Genomic DNA, 17,828 nt, shown 5'->3' with positions numbered 1-17,828 from the left:
GCGTTCACGCACACAGACGTACTGCTGTCGTAAAATATACCTATTTTTAGCAAGCAATGCAAAGAGATGTTTTCCATTACAACATATCAGATTTCACCACTGCTCAAGCGGTCACTACAAAGCACAACAATGTTTATTCTAATTAAATCATCTTTCACAATAAAAATATTTAAAACGATTGTCTTTCATTTCTATTGTAATACTTTTAACGTGCTTACTTCCAATAGTGAAGTACTATGAATGGCCTACTGTTTGAAGTATGCTCAAGAATAAACTTACTTGCCTTGAGTTTTGGTTACTATTTGCTTCTTTCATATTTAAATGATATGAATATGGAAGGATGCACACCTGTTGCCCATAGTGTAATCAGTGCACAGGTGAAACAAGCCAACCAGCCACACACACACACACACACACACACACAGTGAGAGCTGCTGCATGGCAGCATGGAGCACCGCCATGTTTCAATCTGTACAATAAAGCTGATTCAATACCACCACCCTGCGTCTTGGTGTTTGGAGGATCCCAGTAAAGTTACCTAGGTGGCGTGCAGCAATGGACCGTGGTTCACTATTATTTAGAAGAATACATGACAGGCGTTTGATTTTGAAACGCACTATGTAGGTATTCTCGGTGTATTGCTTTGCTTTAATTCCTAAACCTTACTTTGTGGCCTGGTTGTATTTCTTTCCCTACAAATTCTTTCAGTGACACAACTGTCAAGTAAAAAGGAATAAGAAAAGGGTCTTTATATGAAATAAGCTCTCGGCTTGCATGCTTTGGACATTTTAGCGGTGTAAGCCTACTACTTTCCACAGGCCTACGTTTATTGTCCTCTGTGTAAAGTGCCTCATGCCAAATAGGACAACCTTTATAGTAATGGGGTTCAGACTCTGTGCTGCTTACTTTAGTACCTAAGTAGATCCCCGTTGTTTTGGCCTTGATAATCCGCAGGATTATGTTTTAATATTGTTGTTTCTAATGCTTTTGCCACATTTTATGATTTTTAACACGGAAGAAAACCAAGATCCAACGTTGGACATGGAGCCCGCAGAAAACACTGCTCTCACAGAACACGGTGAGTGGTTCAAGTTAAATAACCAAGTACGCATTTCATTCATGTACCTTTGTTTCAAGTTAAAATACCTACTATGCATTTTATTCATGTATCTTGGAGATAACCGTTGTCCCTTTTTTAACTTTATGAAGATGGACCAAGAAGGAGCATGTCGCGGACACAGATCTTCACATTAATATCCGTGGCTTCTGTCAACTTTGGCTCAATGATCTGCTATTCAATACTTGGCCCGTTCTTCCCCAACGAGGTGAGCTTTATAGCCGCGGGTTCATTGATTAGGTCTGTTTAAAAGGCTTCACGTGTACAGCCACAGACAATGTAGGCAGCCTGTCGTGTCTTAACCATTCGATTGGATTATAGAAAACACATTGCTGTAACTCTTTAAGCATTTGTAATTAAAATTCACTCCAAATGAATGTGAATAAAATAATCGAATGCACATTACAACCAAAACGAAAAAGAGTGCTCAGTGGGAGGAAGTCTCTGATGGGATTGAACCAGTGCACTGAAGTCAGGTGTAACTCTGATGTGGCTATGCGCAAGCACAGCAGACAGGTGTTCATCAATGAGACTGGATATGTTACGTATTTTAAGCACATAAGCTGCCCCCACATAGCCACAAGGAAGCAGGATCAAACATATAAACTGTAATTACTATACATAGCCACAAGGGGAGGAGGACCAACATATAAGCTGCAATAACTACTCCAGCCACATATAGCAGCACCTTTAGACAGCTGAGGAAGCCGGAGCCAATACGTCACATAGGCCACGCCCACTTCACATAGGCTACGCCTATTTGATACAATCGGGGAGCGGGAGTCAGATGAGGTCAGAGACATATGGCAGACCCGTTGAGAGCCCCGGGGAAAGCCCCCGGGGCTGTAAGATAGCTCTGTGGTATCTCTCTCCACGCGTGTGAAATACAATTCCCTCCTTTTGCTTCATAATTACCATACCGAAATACTTTAACAAATAAAGTGAGTTAAAAGCGATCTGGATTGAACTACTTTCTTCAAGAACACGACAGATCTCTATCTGTATTTAAATGACATCAATAAGAAAGTCTTATGCCACTTGCTAAACAACCACATGCTCCTCATCAAGATCACGCCCACCATGGATTTTCACAATAAAAGCCCTTCTCCTTTTCCGATATTTACTGTAACTTCTTATAAGCAGTTTTTACATAAACGTTATGTCAATTAATCTTTTTTAAATCTTCTTTTTCTTACTCGCGGGCCACTCAGAACCAGCCGGCCACATGTTGCCCGGGGGCCGTTTTATGGGTCTGAGTTAGACACCACAAACATGGCCTCGTTACCATTTCCGCCGAAGCCAAGACGGATGGTTTACTGGGTAAATTAGAACCTGTAGGCGTGGCTTATTTTCCATTACGCCCACTTCCAATATAAACTGAATTCTTAACTGTGTTCGAGAGATGCTTCATGAACCACCTCCGGAGTCTATGAATAAACCACTTGTTGAACATTTAACACTCTCCGAGACGACAATACCGCAAAGGATCAATTTAGTTTGTCATCATCCCTCCTCTTTTTTCCAACGCAGGCGGTCATTAAGGGAGCCAGCCAGACGGCCATCGGGCTCATATTCAGCTGTTATGCCTTCAGCAACATCATTGGTGCGCTGCTAATGGGGACATATGTAGGTCAATTAAGCTCTTTACGTCCATCTCATATTTTGCTTATTCTCTTCTATGATTTTATTACATATTCTTCTTCCTGGTTCTCAGATTGTCCAGATTGGTGCAAAGTTCATGCTTGTGTCAGGCCTGTTTGTGTCAGGAGGATGCACTATCATGTTTGGGTAAGTACCGAAGATGGGAGATTGAAGTCCTTTGGTTTGATGGTTGATTAGAATAGTACGGAGCCTGGGAGTTGACATGGGAGTCATTTCTTTATAAAGTGATTTATAATTTGAACAAGCTTTTTACTAAAGCGCATGTGGGCTAGTGTGTAATTACTAGCCCACATGCGCTTTAAGTGTAATTCCGGTGAAAATTGAACCCAGGGTATTTTTCAACATGAAAACCCATAAAATAATCCTTCCAGACATTTTTTGCGTTGATCAATGAACATATAGAGCTTGCCTGGAGCAACGCTAATAGCCTAAATGGCTTACCTTGCATTGGCAAGGGGCAGTGTGAACGCTTCCATATTGCAATTTTTTAACCACTAATATTGCTAAAAATAGCACCAAACCTCTGCAGTAGCTTGACATGGGTCCCTGCACATAAAACGAAGCATCAACAACTTAGCGTACCAGGAGTTTATTAAAGAATACTGTTTTACAAGTCTGTGCCTTACCGAAATAAGATAATAGAGGCACCAAGAGCGGCGATTGCTAATTGTTTTTATTACATTATTTACGGTAGCCATTGTGGCGATGCTGGATTGTTATGCTGTATAGCGTTTGGAATAAATGGAGTAAACAAGTTGTGTAAAAACAATAATTGAAGTTAAGCAACTTCCGTAAAGATGGAAAGAAATTGGCAGATTCTGAGTTTGCGGTTCAATAGATCATCAGTGAAACATCGTTGCGACACAAATTACACCATAGGCGCCAGAACTTATGAGGCCGCGGGGCTAATGGCCAATGGCCAAAAAAAAAAGGATATATATTTTTAGCCTGCATTGATGAACTATTTTGTTTCTCAGTAATGTTTTGGCCTAATATTGTTACTATACAAATGAATAGAGCTTCCCCTCCCCACGACCTTATATTGATTGAGTCTAAAACGTTCTCAACGATTCAGCCAATGAGAGTACTACAGCAGGTAGCAATCGCGTTGCCATGGCCCAAGGGTAAACAAATGATTAGGCACCGCCACACAAGTTAACTAACGATCGCTGTAGGCTTCCATATCATGCATTTACATTTAGGGCATTTAGCAGACGCTTTTATCCATAGCGACTTACAATAAGTGCATTTGTTACAATAAGTACATTTGTCATAAGAAGTGAAACAATATATCGCTGTCGGTACAGTAAAGACGTTCATAGAACCAAGTGCAAGTATTACAATCGCTAGGCTAACCCATTTCCCGTGTAAAGCAGCGATAGCAGCTACTGTAGATGCTACACAATTAAGTACCTTGTACAAGTGCCAGGACGTACAACATTCAATGGTGGCTGTGCATTGGTTTCTATGCAGAGTCGAGATGAACTCTGAACAGGTGAGTTTTGAGTCTTTTGCGGAAGCTGGTGAGCGACTCTACGGTCCTGACATCGGTAGGGAGCTCGTTCCACCACTGAGGTCCCAAAACAGAGAAAAGTTGTGACTTTGCTGATCGACCTTTGCTTGCTCTTAGCGATGGCGGTACCAGACGTCCAGCTGAGGTAGTTGAGCGGAGGGATCGAGCTGGGGTGTGTGGCTTTACTAATGCTTGGAGGTAGGCAGGGGCAGTTCCATCGACTGCCTTGTATGCCAGTACCATCATCTTGAATCTGATGCGAGCTATTACAGGGAGCCAGTGGAGGTCTCGGAAGAGGGGGGTTACATGTGAGAACTTTGGTAGGTTGAACACGAGGCGCGCTGCCGCATTCTGGATGCGCTCCAAGGGTTTAATCGCAGAGGCAGGGAGTCCAGCCAGGAGCGAGTTGCAGTAGTCGAGGCGGGAGATGACCAGTGATTGGACTAGAAGCTGAGCTGCTTCCCTTGTGAGGAAGGGCCGGATCCTGCGGATGTTGTAAAGTGCAAATCTGCAGGACCGGGCCACCGCAGTGATGTTTGCGGTGCAGCATAACTGATTGTCCAACACTACACCAAGGTTTTTGGCAGTTGGAGAAGGAGATACAGTGATGTTCTCAACAGTGACCAGTAAGTCCATGTGTGGGCAATCTTTCCCTGGTATTAGGAGGAGCTCAGTCTTGTTGAGGTTAAGCCTCAGGTGATGGGCAGTTGTCCAGGTGCTGACTTCTGCCAGACATTCAGATATGCGTGTTGCAATCAGGGCTTTGTCAGATGAGGGAAAGGAGAGAAATAGCTGAGTGTCGTCAGCATAGCAGTGATAGGAAAAGCCGTGGGATGTCATTACAGAGCCCAGAGATCTGGTGTAGAGGGAGAACAGAAGAGGCCCCAGTACCGAGCCTTGAGGGACACCTGTATCAAGTGTGCAAGGTTTGGACAAGGAGCCATTCCATGTTACCTGATAGGTGCGATTCATGCAAGCACTTTATGTTTTCTTTTTCTTTTTTTCTACATCACAATTGCATGCTATAATAAACTATTGTTTTTACCTACCATTACGAGTCTTGTTTGGTCTAGTAGGGAATTCGCACAATGGCGCTGCTGCTGCTTGCTTATGGCTGGTTCAGACTACACGATTTCAGCCCGATTTGGCCCCGATTCGTTCGTCGCAGACAAATTTGAAATAAATAAATGAATAAGTAGGTTAACATATTGACTAGACAAATGGCAAACTGACAAATTATATTTTTCTATAATCTCCCTGCTTCTGAAATCTCCGCCCAGTGCTCGTCCGCTGGTTTTCCATAAGCATTCCACTGCAATCATCCCGGCTGCATATGCCCTCACACATTGTTGAAATCATATGCTGGATGCTTTACTCTTTCTATGTGGCTTTTAGTTAATGATCGGGCTATAATAAGACCACGTTGGCTATGTTCGCTGTCAACAGGGGACATTTCATAGTGGTTGGACATTTTAGCGAGCCGCTTTTTGTCGGGACGCGGAACACGCAACTGAAAATCGGAATGACATTACAGCTCATCCGCGCATCTCTACTAACTAGACTCACTGCACTACGCAGAGGACCGCCATCATAATGCCTAGTATAGGAACTCGGAATCCATTGTTATTTACACTTTGTTGCTGCCTTGATGCTGCGTGAAGCACTGCATTAAACACGACCAAAGTTCCACAGTCAAATCCAAAAGCCATCTATAATGATGATTGTGATGATGAGGATTATGATGACAATGATGACAATGAAGAAGATTATTATGATGATTCAGTTTGTACTTTGCGGTGAAGACACATTATTTGGATCACAACGGTGCTGCAGCGCGCCGCTTCCTATGGTGCTAGGGGCGGCAATTGACGCGCGTGAAATGTGCACCGCGGAGCTTCGGCACTGGTGTGTGGCCGGCTTTAGGATGATGAGGTGTCACGCGCTGTTCGACACATGCACGCGCATTTGGCCACCCCACCACTGAAATCATTCTGGCGCCACTGAATGACACCTCTAGCCTAATGAAGTAACCTAGAGAACCAGCTACAACCTTTCTTTCATCCAAACGAGCCGTCTTTAGCGAACTGAACTGCATTGGCTTCTATGAGCTGTCGGCTTTCAGCCGCGATCTTAGGGACCGTCTGCAAAGTGCAAAACGGAAACGACCACAATGGTCAAATTTCAATAGCGTCGCCATTATTGACTCTAGAGCTCCAAAAGTTGTTCCATGTAGGCATGGCCTCTATATGGCCTTACTGCAACCTTTGGTTTTGAAAAATATATCTTCTTATTTTTGAGGAATTTTTATTTGGCAAAAAATTCAATAGCGTGGCCATTATTGACTCTATAGCCCCAAAACTTGTTCCATATAGGCATGGCCTCTATATGGTCTTACTACAACCTTTAGCTTTGAAAAATATAGCTCGTATTTTTGAGGAATTTCTATTTGGCAAAAAAATCAATAGCGTTGCCATTATTGACTATAGCTCCAAAAGTTGTTTCATATAGGCATGGCCTCTATATGGTCTTACTACAACCTTTAGTTTTTAAAAATATATCTCTTCTTATTTTTGAGGAATTTTTATTTGGCAAAAAATTCAATAGCATTGCCATTATTGACTCTATAGCTCCATGTAGGCTATATGGTCTTACTTAAAACCTTCAGTTTTAAAAAATATATCTCTTCTTATTTTTGATTTTTGAATAAAAATTCCTTAAAAATAAGTGTAGATATATATTTCAAAAAAGGTTGTAGTAAGACAATATAGAGGCCGTGCCTATATGGAACAAGTTGTGGAGCTCTGGAGTCAATATTGGCATTTTTGCCAAATAAAAATTCTTCAAAAATAAGAGATATAATTTTAAAAACAAAAGGTTGAGGAACAAGTTCTAGAGCTCTAGAGTCAATAATGGCAACGCTATTGAAATTTTTGCTAACAAAATAATGGATATTGAAATTTTGGCCAAATAAAGATTCCTCAAAAATAAGAAGAGATATATTCTTCAAAAATAAAGGTTGTAGTAGAGGCCATGCCTATATGGAACAAGTTTTGGAGCTCTAGATTCAACAATGGCGACACTATTGAAATTGTTGCAAACAACAAATCCTTAAAAATGAGGAGAATATTTTTCCAAACTAAAGGTTGTTTTGGAGCTCTATGGAGACACTATTGAAATAGTTGCTAATAAGAAATTCATCAAAAATAAGACCAAACAGAGGCCATGGCTATATGGAACACGTTAAGGAGCTCTAGATTCAACAATGGCGACGTTATTGAAATTGTTGCAAGCAAAAAATCCATAGAAATAAGGAGATATATTTTTCCAAACTAAAGGTTGTAGTAAGACCATTTAGAGGCCATGCCTATATGGAGCAAGTTCTGGGGCTTTAGAGTCAATAATGGCGACGCTATTCGTTTTCCGTTTTGCGCTTTCCGTTTTGCACTTTGCAGACGGTCCCTAAGCTCGCGGCTGAAAGCCGACAGCTCATAGAAGCCAAAGCAGTTCAACGTTCTCTAAAGACGGCTCGTTTGGATGAAAACAAGGTTGTAGCTGGTTCTCTAGGTTACTACATTTAGCTAGAGGTGTCATTTGTGTCGCAATGATGTTTCACTGATGATCTATTAAACCGCAAACTCAGAATCTGCCAATTTCTTTCTATCTTTGTGGAAGTAGTTAGGCGAGTGCTGCATGCAGCACTCAACTATTGTTCTTCAACTAAGTTTTTTTCTTTCTTTCTTTCTTTCTTTCTTTCTTTCTTTCTTTCTTATCTCCTTCCTAATTTTTTCACCTAGAGACTCAAATCTCAAATTTTAAAATATTCAGAATAGCTTGGAATCGCGCGCTTCTTTTCCATTTTTTTTTTTATTTTATTCTTTTTAAGATATTCTACTTTTAAAATATTATCTTTTTTTTTAACATGGGAGTCACCTTGTATCAAGCCGGGATGTACCAAACAGCTTTAAAAAAAGTGCTTTTTGAGGGGCGGCGACGCTAGGGAATAGGATAGTGCCGTGAAGGATAGCCGGGCGGTGCGCCTGACCGCCGCCGGTGTGTGGTTGCACGTCGGAAATATTGGGGGCGGTTGGTTTGATGATATTTGATGATACTTTTTTTGTACCATCTTTATAATGAGCGTTGTTGTATATTTTAATGCACCACACAATGTAGTGTTATACTATAGGTGTCCGGGAGCCTAACCCTCACTTGGACGTGGACATTAAACACATCGCTGCTCAGACGGAGCTTCACCCTCCACACAAAACGGGGTGTTGATCCGGGTGTTGATCAGATCAGAGCATCAGATCAGAGCATCAGCGAATCACATCAGAATATCACATCAGAACATCAGATCAGAACATCAGATCAGAACATCAGATCAGAGCATCAGAGAAGATCATCAGATCAAAGCTTGTGTGCACACTTGTAGATCAGCCAGTAAAAGGTCTGTAGAAGGTGTGAGGGGAAAGGGCGGAGGGTCTGGGTGTTAGGTTGGGGGTTAAATAAGACAGTGCTATTGTCTGAGAGAGGGGACAATGTAGAGAGTATAGGGATGTTAGTATGGTGGGGTGAGGTAAGTCAAGAGTGGTGGAGAAAATCTCTTCAAAAAGGTAGAACAGAGCTACAGTCTGGGAGGAACGGTCGTGTTGAAGGAAAACGTTTACTTGAGTCACGTTGCCGATTCTAGTCGTTCAGATGTGGTTTGGCGTTGGCAGTAAATCATCTTTATTATCCCTCTTCTTTCAAACAGATTCCTTGACAGAGCTCCCTCGGGGACTGTGTTCATCGCTCTCTGCTTCATTGTGCGGAGCATCGACGCCATTGGCTTTGCTGCTGCCGCAACCTCTTCCGTCGCATTGGCATCTAAAGTCTTTCCAAACAATGTAGCGACTGTCTTGGTAGGTCTGGCCTGCCCTGATGTCACTGGCATGTAGGTGAGGTGTGTGGGTCACTGAGAAAGCACATGATGCCTTTTTTTGCCTCACCCATATTTGCCATAAAAGTAAACAAACTGCTGGCCGTCATGCTTACATTCTTCAACAGTAGCAACAATTCCAATGCACAAGCCTTTTTTCCCTCGTATTGTCCCAACCAGGGTAGTTTGGAGATGTTCACCGGACTGGGTCTCATTCTGGGGCCGCCTTTAGGAGGCTGGCTGTACCAGGCTTACGGATACGAGCTTCCCTTCCTTGTTCTGGGCTGTATCCTACTGCTGATGGTTCCGTTTAACATCATCGTCATGCCCAGCTGCGGTAGGCGTTCATCGATTCCCGTACATAAAGATAAAAAGGACTTCCTAGGGTAATATCTAATCATGTCAATACTTTGTTATGCTTTTTTTGTCACACAGCTGCGGAGCCCTCTGAGAATTCCTTTTTGCAATTACTGAAACTCCCCAAAGTATTGCTCATCTGCTTCTTCATGTTCAGCTTAAGCTCAGGCCTGGGCTTCCTCGACACTACCATGTCCCTGTACGCGATTGAGAAGGTAAAATATACAACCAAGTGTTACAATGTTCTAGATGGTTTGTTATGTTTCAAAAAAGAATGGAAATTACAGTCTCTCTGTGTTTTAGAACAAATAAAAATCTCTGGGCGGGGGGTTGGGGGGTCTGTGATTGTTTTTCACATTCTTTCAAATAAATATCCCAAAGTAATAATCCCTCTCTCTATCTAGTTCGGTCTTACCCCGGGCTATGTGGGCCTCCTCTTCCTGGGGGTCTCCTTACCTTACGGTCTGAGCTCGCCAGTTTTCGGTTTCTTTGCTGATAAATATCCTGTGAGTCTCAAGTGGGGTCGTTAGGAGTACAGATCCTCTGAATGAAGCAATGGCTACACTTGTCTCTTACCTCAATACCATTCTAACAGACTCCTATTGGTCGTTATTTCAGACCTCAAGACGTTGGTTCTTGATTCTCGGTGGCCTTCTCTCAGGGCTCTGTTTCTGTTTTCTTGGTCCAACACCGTTTCTCCACATTACCAGGTGTGCTAAGTGCATAATCAAATGATTGTGATTGGTCAAACCCTCCTCCCTGGGTAAGTGAGGTGACATTTCCTCTCTTGTTCTGTGTTCCTCATGGTAGCCAGCTGTGGTTGCTGATCTTCATGCTGTGCATGATTGGCTTTGGTTTGGGCCTTAGTCTCATGCCTAGCTTACCAGAGATCATTGCCGCAGCACAGTGAGTAACTTCAGGGTTACATCTGCCATATTCCCCTAGCCTCTGTAGAGTCTGAATATTATCCTGATATAAAATATAACTTATTTTTAATTTCCAATATTTTTCTTGGGGGACAGTGAACAGGGCTTTGAAAATGGACTTAGCACTCTGGGAATGGTGTCTGGACTGTTTGGGGCTTGTTGGTCCATGGGGTAAGTCCTAGGGAATTTAGCCTATTGGTTGATTATCAGATAATCCGTCAGCCCCGCGGTACATATGCTGCTTGAAAGATTCCTCACGGTAAACACAATGAATTCATTTATTGCAATACCTCCCGTTCAGTTAGCATGAATTTAGGTAAACATTAAATGATAACCACTTAAGTAAACTATTGTTATCCATACTGGATCAACTGAAGATAACACCATGTGTTTCATGTTTTAAGTGCCCTTTGGTACTTTTCAACCAACATTTATTCCTGCACTTCCTTTAGGGCATTTTTGTGTTCAAAATAAGCACTTTTTCTTCTTCTACAAAGGATGTTTTATGGACCCATGATGGGGGGCGTTCTCACTCAACATCTAACCTTTGAGTGGGCTGCAACTATCCAAGGAGCGCTTTCAGTTCTGGCTGTAAGTTGAATCATATTGTTCAGGGACTCTTGTTAGTTCTCTCCAGCGGCCTACCTCAAAATACATGCATGTTGGGGTGCTTAGCATTTTAGGGTGCAAAGCATGTTAGGGTAATTATGCCTTATCTTTTCCACAGGCCACACTACTTGGATTGTATTATCACTATGAACATTTAAAGAAGCGCAGGTAATCTCACTCAAACGGATTCCTAAACCCTAGATTTTACGTCCTAACTAGATCAAAATGCATTTGTTGCATTCTTGATTCATTATTTTGATTTATATTCATTCACAGTATGAAGGCCAAAAACTATGTGAAAGCCAGTCTGTTTGTGAAAGTAAATGTGCTTTTGTTTTGTTTCAAAGTATTGCAAAGGAAACTGGAAATAGTTTTATAGGAGAAGGAATGAATCTTTTGGCCTGAGCAATCGGTTCTTACAAAGAGCTAAAGAAGACACTGCCTGAGGTATATGGTCCAGAGATGGCTATGATTGGCATAAATCTGTAAGCTGCATCTAAATACTTTTTATTTTTTATTTAGTTGGTAAGTGTGTTGCACAGGTAACTGGAAACGATAGTCCAGGGGAAACTGCTGAAGAAGCCACTGTGATGTGGTGTTAGAAGCCTGGATACATAGACCAGATCTTATGGTTCAAACCTACAGTGATCTCCACAACGTACTGGCCCACCAGAACCCCCTGCCCACTAAGCTTCAGAGACTGGTGGTGGTTTACCAGACAGTTTGATCCTTCATGTATGAGCCGGGCTTAGCAAAATTATAAAAAAAAATGACCCATGTGATTGTATTCCCGTTCCAACCTACTTCTGTTTGTAAATTGGAAATTAAAACTCAAATTACAGAAGTTTATGGCGCGTTTGAAGTCCCTTGGCATTCCTTTTGTACATTTAAACCATAAGAACATTTTTGTCAGAAACATTTTATTCTGTATATGATTAAGAATATAGCCTTTACATTAAAAAGATGGTTCTAGGACTGAATTACCTTAATAATGCTTTGCATTAAATAAGCTCATGAAACAATTGATCAATCAATTGTCTTATTTCATACGGCAAAATCAATAGCAAATAGCTGATAGATGCTTTTGGTGCAGTGGAAACAAGGTTAAATAGTCGCTGGAATTTAGCAGCTTCCACTCAAGCCAAAAAAGCTTTATGGGCCCCTAAAGGCAACAGAGGGCAGTATTCCACAAGGAGGCATCCTTGCTGTCATTGTCGAACCAGTCAATGCCAGCAATGGCTAACCTTTAGCGTCAATAGCAAATCCTTTGTCTCTTCTACTGTAGTGATCACATTGGAATCATGGTCACAAATAATGGAGAAGATACCAGGACTTAAATAACATCCTAAAAGAAAAAGGAGGTTGTTTTGGATGTTTGTGGACATAGCAATTTTGATCAATACTATTTAAAGTCAACTTAAACCATCACTCCAGTCATTAGAATATCTGTCTGCAACTTACTTAGGTTTATTTAAATGAGACAAAGACGAAGTCTTCCTCCTCCTGAGAGAGAGAGGTAGGCATAAGGGACAGGAATAAAGAAATGGGTGATAATGAAAAAGAAAAAGGATGACTGTTCAGACAAGAAAAAGTGACTCCTCGATAGAAAGTAAGTTTGAAAAAATAGGGTATTCTGGAAAAGGCCATATATGTCAGTTTTTGCTGATATGTTGTTTTCCACTTTTCCTCTTTCAGTTTTTTGTAAAAACAAACTTCCAAACTTGTAACTTCCACGATTGTGAAAACAACAACTGAATGATGGGACTAATTGGGCAGATAAGACCAGACTGAGCGCCCTAATTGGACGCCTATACATGCAGACTGCGGGCCTCCCATTGTGCGCTCCTCCCTGCTCACACTGTCCACTAGGTCCCGTTGTGCGCTCCTCCCTGCTCACACTGTCCACCGGATCCATGCTGCAAGCCTACTGGACGTGTTATTTCGGGTTTAATCTTGCAGCTGTGGAAGGTAATTTTCACCATTCATGATTTTAACACGTGAGCAGAAAATACAATCCAACATTCGGCATGGCAGCCGATGAACTCACTGAACTCAAAGAGACAGGTTGGTGATTTACTAAGTCAAATAATATCAGTGAAATAAATACTTGAGGAATTCTATATGGCTATTTTCCCCGTAAATGTATTGAGCCAAATACATACAAAATGAGTTAAAAATATTGCATTTGTTTAGTTATCCTACAGGATTGATTTAAAGCTATATGTTTTCATATGACAGAGAACATTACTGAAGATGAACCAACAAGGTCTCCACCGGGGGGGATGTCTCGCACCCAGATCTTCACTTTAATATCCGTGGCTTCTGTCAACTTTGGCTCAATGATCTGCTATTCAATACTTGCACCATTCTTCCCCCACGAGGTGAGCTTTGGAGCTGCACTCACCAACAAAGTTGAATCACAATCAACATTCATCATTGTTTGCATCTATATGTTTCACCCATATAAATACCTTGAAGCACTTAACACATTGTCCAACATGGCATTCAAATATCAAAACAGACTGACTAAAATAACTATTAAAAAAATATTTGAGCAGGTAGGCCTAAGCCAAGCATCCCTTAGGTTCGGAGACCCACTAAATAATCATGGCTCTATCCAAATGCAGGCGTTACAGAAGGGCGCCAGCCAGACTGTGGTCGGTCTCATATTTGGCTGCTATGCACTCAGCAACTTCATTGGTTCACTGATAATGGGAAGATATGTAAGTAAATTACACTGTTAATCCATTCACACTTGATGTTTATTATCCTATGATTGTATTACCTATAATAATTATTCCACCTGGTCCTCAGATTGTCCAGATTGGTGCAAAACTCATGCTTGTGTCAGGCCTGTTTGTGTCAGGAGGATGCACTATCATGTTTGGGTAAGTTACAGAAAATGGGAGCTTGAGGTAAGTTGGTTTTCAAGCATTCTTTAAACAGAATAGAAAAAATAACTATACAAATAAAACAACACACATTTTCTTTATTTTCGAGAGAAAACATTCGAAAATCAAACAATTAATAATCATACATATTTTTAACAATGCGCCTGTCTAATCAACAAAGCCTGGTTTTCCCCTAATTACTTAATTTCTAGTCTCATTATGTGAGAGAGAATGGCTCAAGTGAGAACAAGTTCTGGTTATTAAGCAGCAGGTATGGGTGTACTGCCACTACCAAGGCCTCCATTTAGGCTGTGGACGTCTTTAGGGTCAGGGTTAGTCACTCACCCTAACCACGGCGCTATCTTGCCCCCCATTAGCTGTATAGTCAAATGTGACATCCCAGAGATAAAGATCTATCAAGGTATGACCTCTCCAGAGACTGGGAGTTGGTGTGCAGTGGAATCCGCCCTTCATTCATGTACCTCAGAGGGCAGGTCGAGGGACCCGTGGACAAGTGAGCAGTGGGATGGAGGTGGGTGCAGATTCAGAGACTAACCTTGACGGCACAAAATGCCAACGATTTGAACTTGATACGGCAATCTAGAGATGTGTTGGAGGGACGTTATCTGCAAATGTTCATCCACTTCTCTTTGAAAAAGGTCAGGCAGTCATCCACGGTCAGGGTTAGGGACAGGGTTATGGAACAGGAGGACAGGAGTTGGTTGAGGTTTGAGCAACATCCTCTAAAATGACTCTTCCCTCTCTTGGAATGAACAGATTCCTTGACAGAGCTCCCTCAGGGGCCTTGTTCATCTCCCTCTGCTTCATTGTGAGGAGTGTCGACGCTATGGGCTTCGCTGCGGCCTTCACCTCTTCTACTGCATTAGCATCTAAAGTCTTCCCACACAATGTAGCGACCATTTTGGTAGGTCTGGCCTGCCCTGATGGCACTGGTATGTGGTGGAGGTATGTGGTTGGTCATGGCAAAAACTAATTATTCTTGTCTTTTTTTGTTTGCTACCGAGTCACATATTTATTTGTTTTTTTCTGTTCCAGGGTAGTTTGCAGATATTCACAGGACTGGGTCTCATTCTGGGGCCTCCTTTAGGAGGGTGGCTGTACCAGGCCGCTGGATACGAGCTTCCTTTCCTTGTTCTGGGCTGTATCCTACTGTTGATGGTTCCGTTTAACATGATCGTCATGCCAAGCTGTGGTAAGGGTTCAGCGATTCCAGTGCGAGATATGACTTATCCAATAAGTTCCTTTTTAAGTACATTAAGATTGATAGGAGTCTTCCTGTCGTTCTGGCTGCACTATGACTGTGTAATCAGCCTGCTACAATATAATTAAATCATATTATAACTGATCATAATTAATACATCTACGCTGTGCTTCTGTTTTGTGTGGGACAGACGCAGATCCTTCTGAGGATTCCTTCATCCAACTACTGAGACTCCCAAAAGTACTGCTGCTATGCTTCTTCATCTTCACCTTTAGCTCAGGGCTGGGATTCCTGGACACAACCTTATCCTTATTCGCGATGGACAAGGTAACTGATCATTTTTTACAAGGTTGTGATGCTGCGGATACGTTTATAAAATAGTAGTGGCACCGGCGCTTTCTATGCTCTAGAACATCAGAAGAATTCTACATTTGTATCTGAAACTTAAAAATGCCAATAATGTGAAATGTTTTAAGAAGGTCCGCTCTCTCTTGTGTCCAGTTCCATCTCAGCCCCAGCCACGTGGGCCTCATCTTCCTGGCCTTCTCCTTACCTTACTGTCTGAGCTCGCCCCTTCTCGGTTTCTTTGCTGATAAGTATCCTGTAAGTCTCAAGTACGCCTCATGATTTCACAAAACATCTACTGTTCAGTCCCACAACTCTTGGACTGGAGACCATTGCACACAAAGTGATGTAGTATTAGGCTCTGAGAGTTTATAACGACTACTAGACCAGGACAACTGATGTTCTGAATGGCCAGGCCTTGCCTGGACCTCCCCTTAACCCCTCTACCCGCTGCTGTCTGTCGTTTCAGGATGTGAGGGGCTGGTTCCTGGTGTCCGGCGGTCTTCTCATGGCAATCGGCTTCTGTTTTCTTGGTCCTGCTCCATTCTTTCAGCTGCCCAGGTGTGCTGGATGTGATGTTTAACTATTAACATAGGACAAACTCTTGTTCCTGAGTGAGAGGAGTGATGTTTCCTGTGTTGTTCTGGGTTCCTCCTGGTAGCCAGCTGTGGCTGACCATCTTCATGCTGTCTGTGAACGGCTTCGGGACCGGTATTGGTATCACGCCTATTTTACCAGAAGTCATCACCTCTGCATAGTGAGTCACTCTGCCATATTTAGTCTGAGTGTTAGAATAATATGATATATTATTGATTCACTTTCTTTTTTTTTCTTGGGTGATAGTGAGCAGGGTTTCGTAAATGGACTTGGCACTCTCGGAATGGTGTCTGGACTGTTTGGGGCCTGTTGGTCCATGGGGTAAGTGAGCCTAATCTATTGGTTTTACATCACATACTGTGACAGTCACACACTGTGCTCACGGTAAATACATTAAATAAACTGAGCACCATACCTGCTCTATATATGTCCATTTTACATGAATTAAGATAAATACTTTAAATTATAACGTAAGTGTTGTTGATTCCACACATGAATGGCTGAGGAAAAAATCTTGGATCATGTTTGAACTAAACGTATCCGCTAGTCAGGAGTTACTCTTTTCTATTGAAATTGTATGTAAAAAAAAAAACTACTTTTTTAAATGGTGGTTCATGTCGAGCTAAAGTTGAATTGAACCTGTTTCTGCAAATAAGACTGTGTTGTTTAACTGTTCTTCTTCTGTTTTAAGGATGTTGTATGGACCAATGATGGGGGGCCTCCTCACACAGCATCTAACGTTTGAGTGGGCAGCATTTATCCAAGGAGGGCTCTCAGGTCTGGCTGTAAGTTGAATTATATCGTTCAGGGACTTGTTCTCCCCTTCTTCCTACCTCAGAATACATGTTAGGGAACATAGCATGTACTTAGTATGTTAGCCTTCTTAGTACGCTACAGTACCTAGCATGTAAGATACTACTTAGCATGTGTAGGTTCGATGGCGTTTAGGGTACTATGCATGTTAGGGGACTTAGCATATAGGATACATATAGGTACCTGATGCTAAGACAACTAAGATAGCATTTTAAAATGAAAACGGACAAGGATAATACCGTTCCAGGTGATATAAACAAATAGTGAACATGTGACACTGCTCCCTTCTTCCTGCATGGTTTCAAACAGAAAATGGCATGGAACACAGGCATGAGTTCACATAGTTGAAGATACATATAAATAAATAAATGCCTTTTCTTTTCCACAGGCCACCCTTCTTGGTTTGTATTATCTCACTGAAAGACTGAAGAAGCCCAGGTAATCTCACCCATGTTTGTACCTCACCTAGATGTCCTGACTGTAGATGGATTTATTCACTGTGTGAATGCTCACCTGGTCAGGTCAAATTTCAGTTTAAATCATGATTACACTTATTAAACAATCATTTAATAAGTTAATCTTACATAACCTGAATTTTTACCTTATTTTATGCAGCGGGCATTATATGCAGCCCGTATTAAAGAGTTTTTACCCTTTAGACAACTTTGAATTTGGGGATGCTGTATAATAACACTTAGGTAACCCTTGACTTGTTTTAAAGTGATGCACAGGAGAATGGAACGACGACTCCAGGGGAAGAAACCACTCTGTTGGCCTGACGGGCAGCTTCTGCTTACATCAGTAACATTAACAGTTGTTAATATAAATGTTTATATTTATATATATGTTAATATTATGTTG

The 17,828-nt window shown here is 41.8% G+C and overlaps 2 protein-coding genes across 2 annotated transcripts; both read left to right on the top strand.

Moving 5' to 3' along the window:
• Nucleotides 1-981: 981 nt before the first annotated feature.
• On the top strand, nucleotides 982-11,504 carry LOC307086658 (MFS-type transporter SLC18B1-like; the record flags this gene model as incomplete). Its single annotated transcript, XM_079751944.1, has 14 exons — nucleotides 982-1,078; nucleotides 1,210-1,325; nucleotides 2,648-2,743; nucleotides 2,832-2,905; nucleotides 9,043-9,190; nucleotides 9,388-9,544; nucleotides 9,643-9,779; nucleotides 9,969-10,070; nucleotides 10,183-10,274; nucleotides 10,375-10,470; nucleotides 10,587-10,661; nucleotides 10,988-11,081; nucleotides 11,218-11,267; nucleotides 11,447-11,504. The coding sequence occupies 14 exons, from the start codon at nucleotides 982-984 to the stop codon at nucleotides 11,502-11,504; spliced, it is 1,392 nt and encodes a 463-aa protein (XP_079608070.1).
• Nucleotides 11,505-13,126: 1,622 nt separating this feature from the next.
• On the top strand, nucleotides 13,127-17,776 carry LOC307086659 (MFS-type transporter SLC18B1-like; the record flags this gene model as incomplete). Its single annotated transcript, XM_079751945.1, has 14 exons — nucleotides 13,127-13,163; nucleotides 13,338-13,480; nucleotides 13,727-13,822; nucleotides 13,914-13,987; nucleotides 14,768-14,915; nucleotides 15,047-15,203; nucleotides 15,403-15,539; nucleotides 15,714-15,815; nucleotides 16,027-16,118; nucleotides 16,219-16,314; nucleotides 16,401-16,475; nucleotides 16,846-16,939; nucleotides 17,356-17,405; nucleotides 17,689-17,776. The coding sequence occupies 14 exons, from the start codon at nucleotides 13,127-13,129 to the stop codon at nucleotides 17,744-17,746; spliced, it is 1,359 nt and encodes a 452-aa protein (XP_079608071.1). The 3' UTR covers nucleotides 17,747-17,776.
• Between the last annotated feature and the right edge of the window lie 52 nt (nucleotides 17,777-17,828).

The sequence above is a fragment of the Pollachius pollachius genome (assembly GCF_949987615.1).
Source record: "Pollachius pollachius genome assembly, chromosome: 15".
Classification (NCBI taxonomy): domain Eukaryota; kingdom Metazoa; phylum Chordata; class Actinopteri; order Gadiformes; family Gadidae; genus Pollachius; species Pollachius pollachius.
Note: the sequence above shows the minus strand (reverse complement) of the source record. Positions and strands in the feature narration are given on the sequence as shown.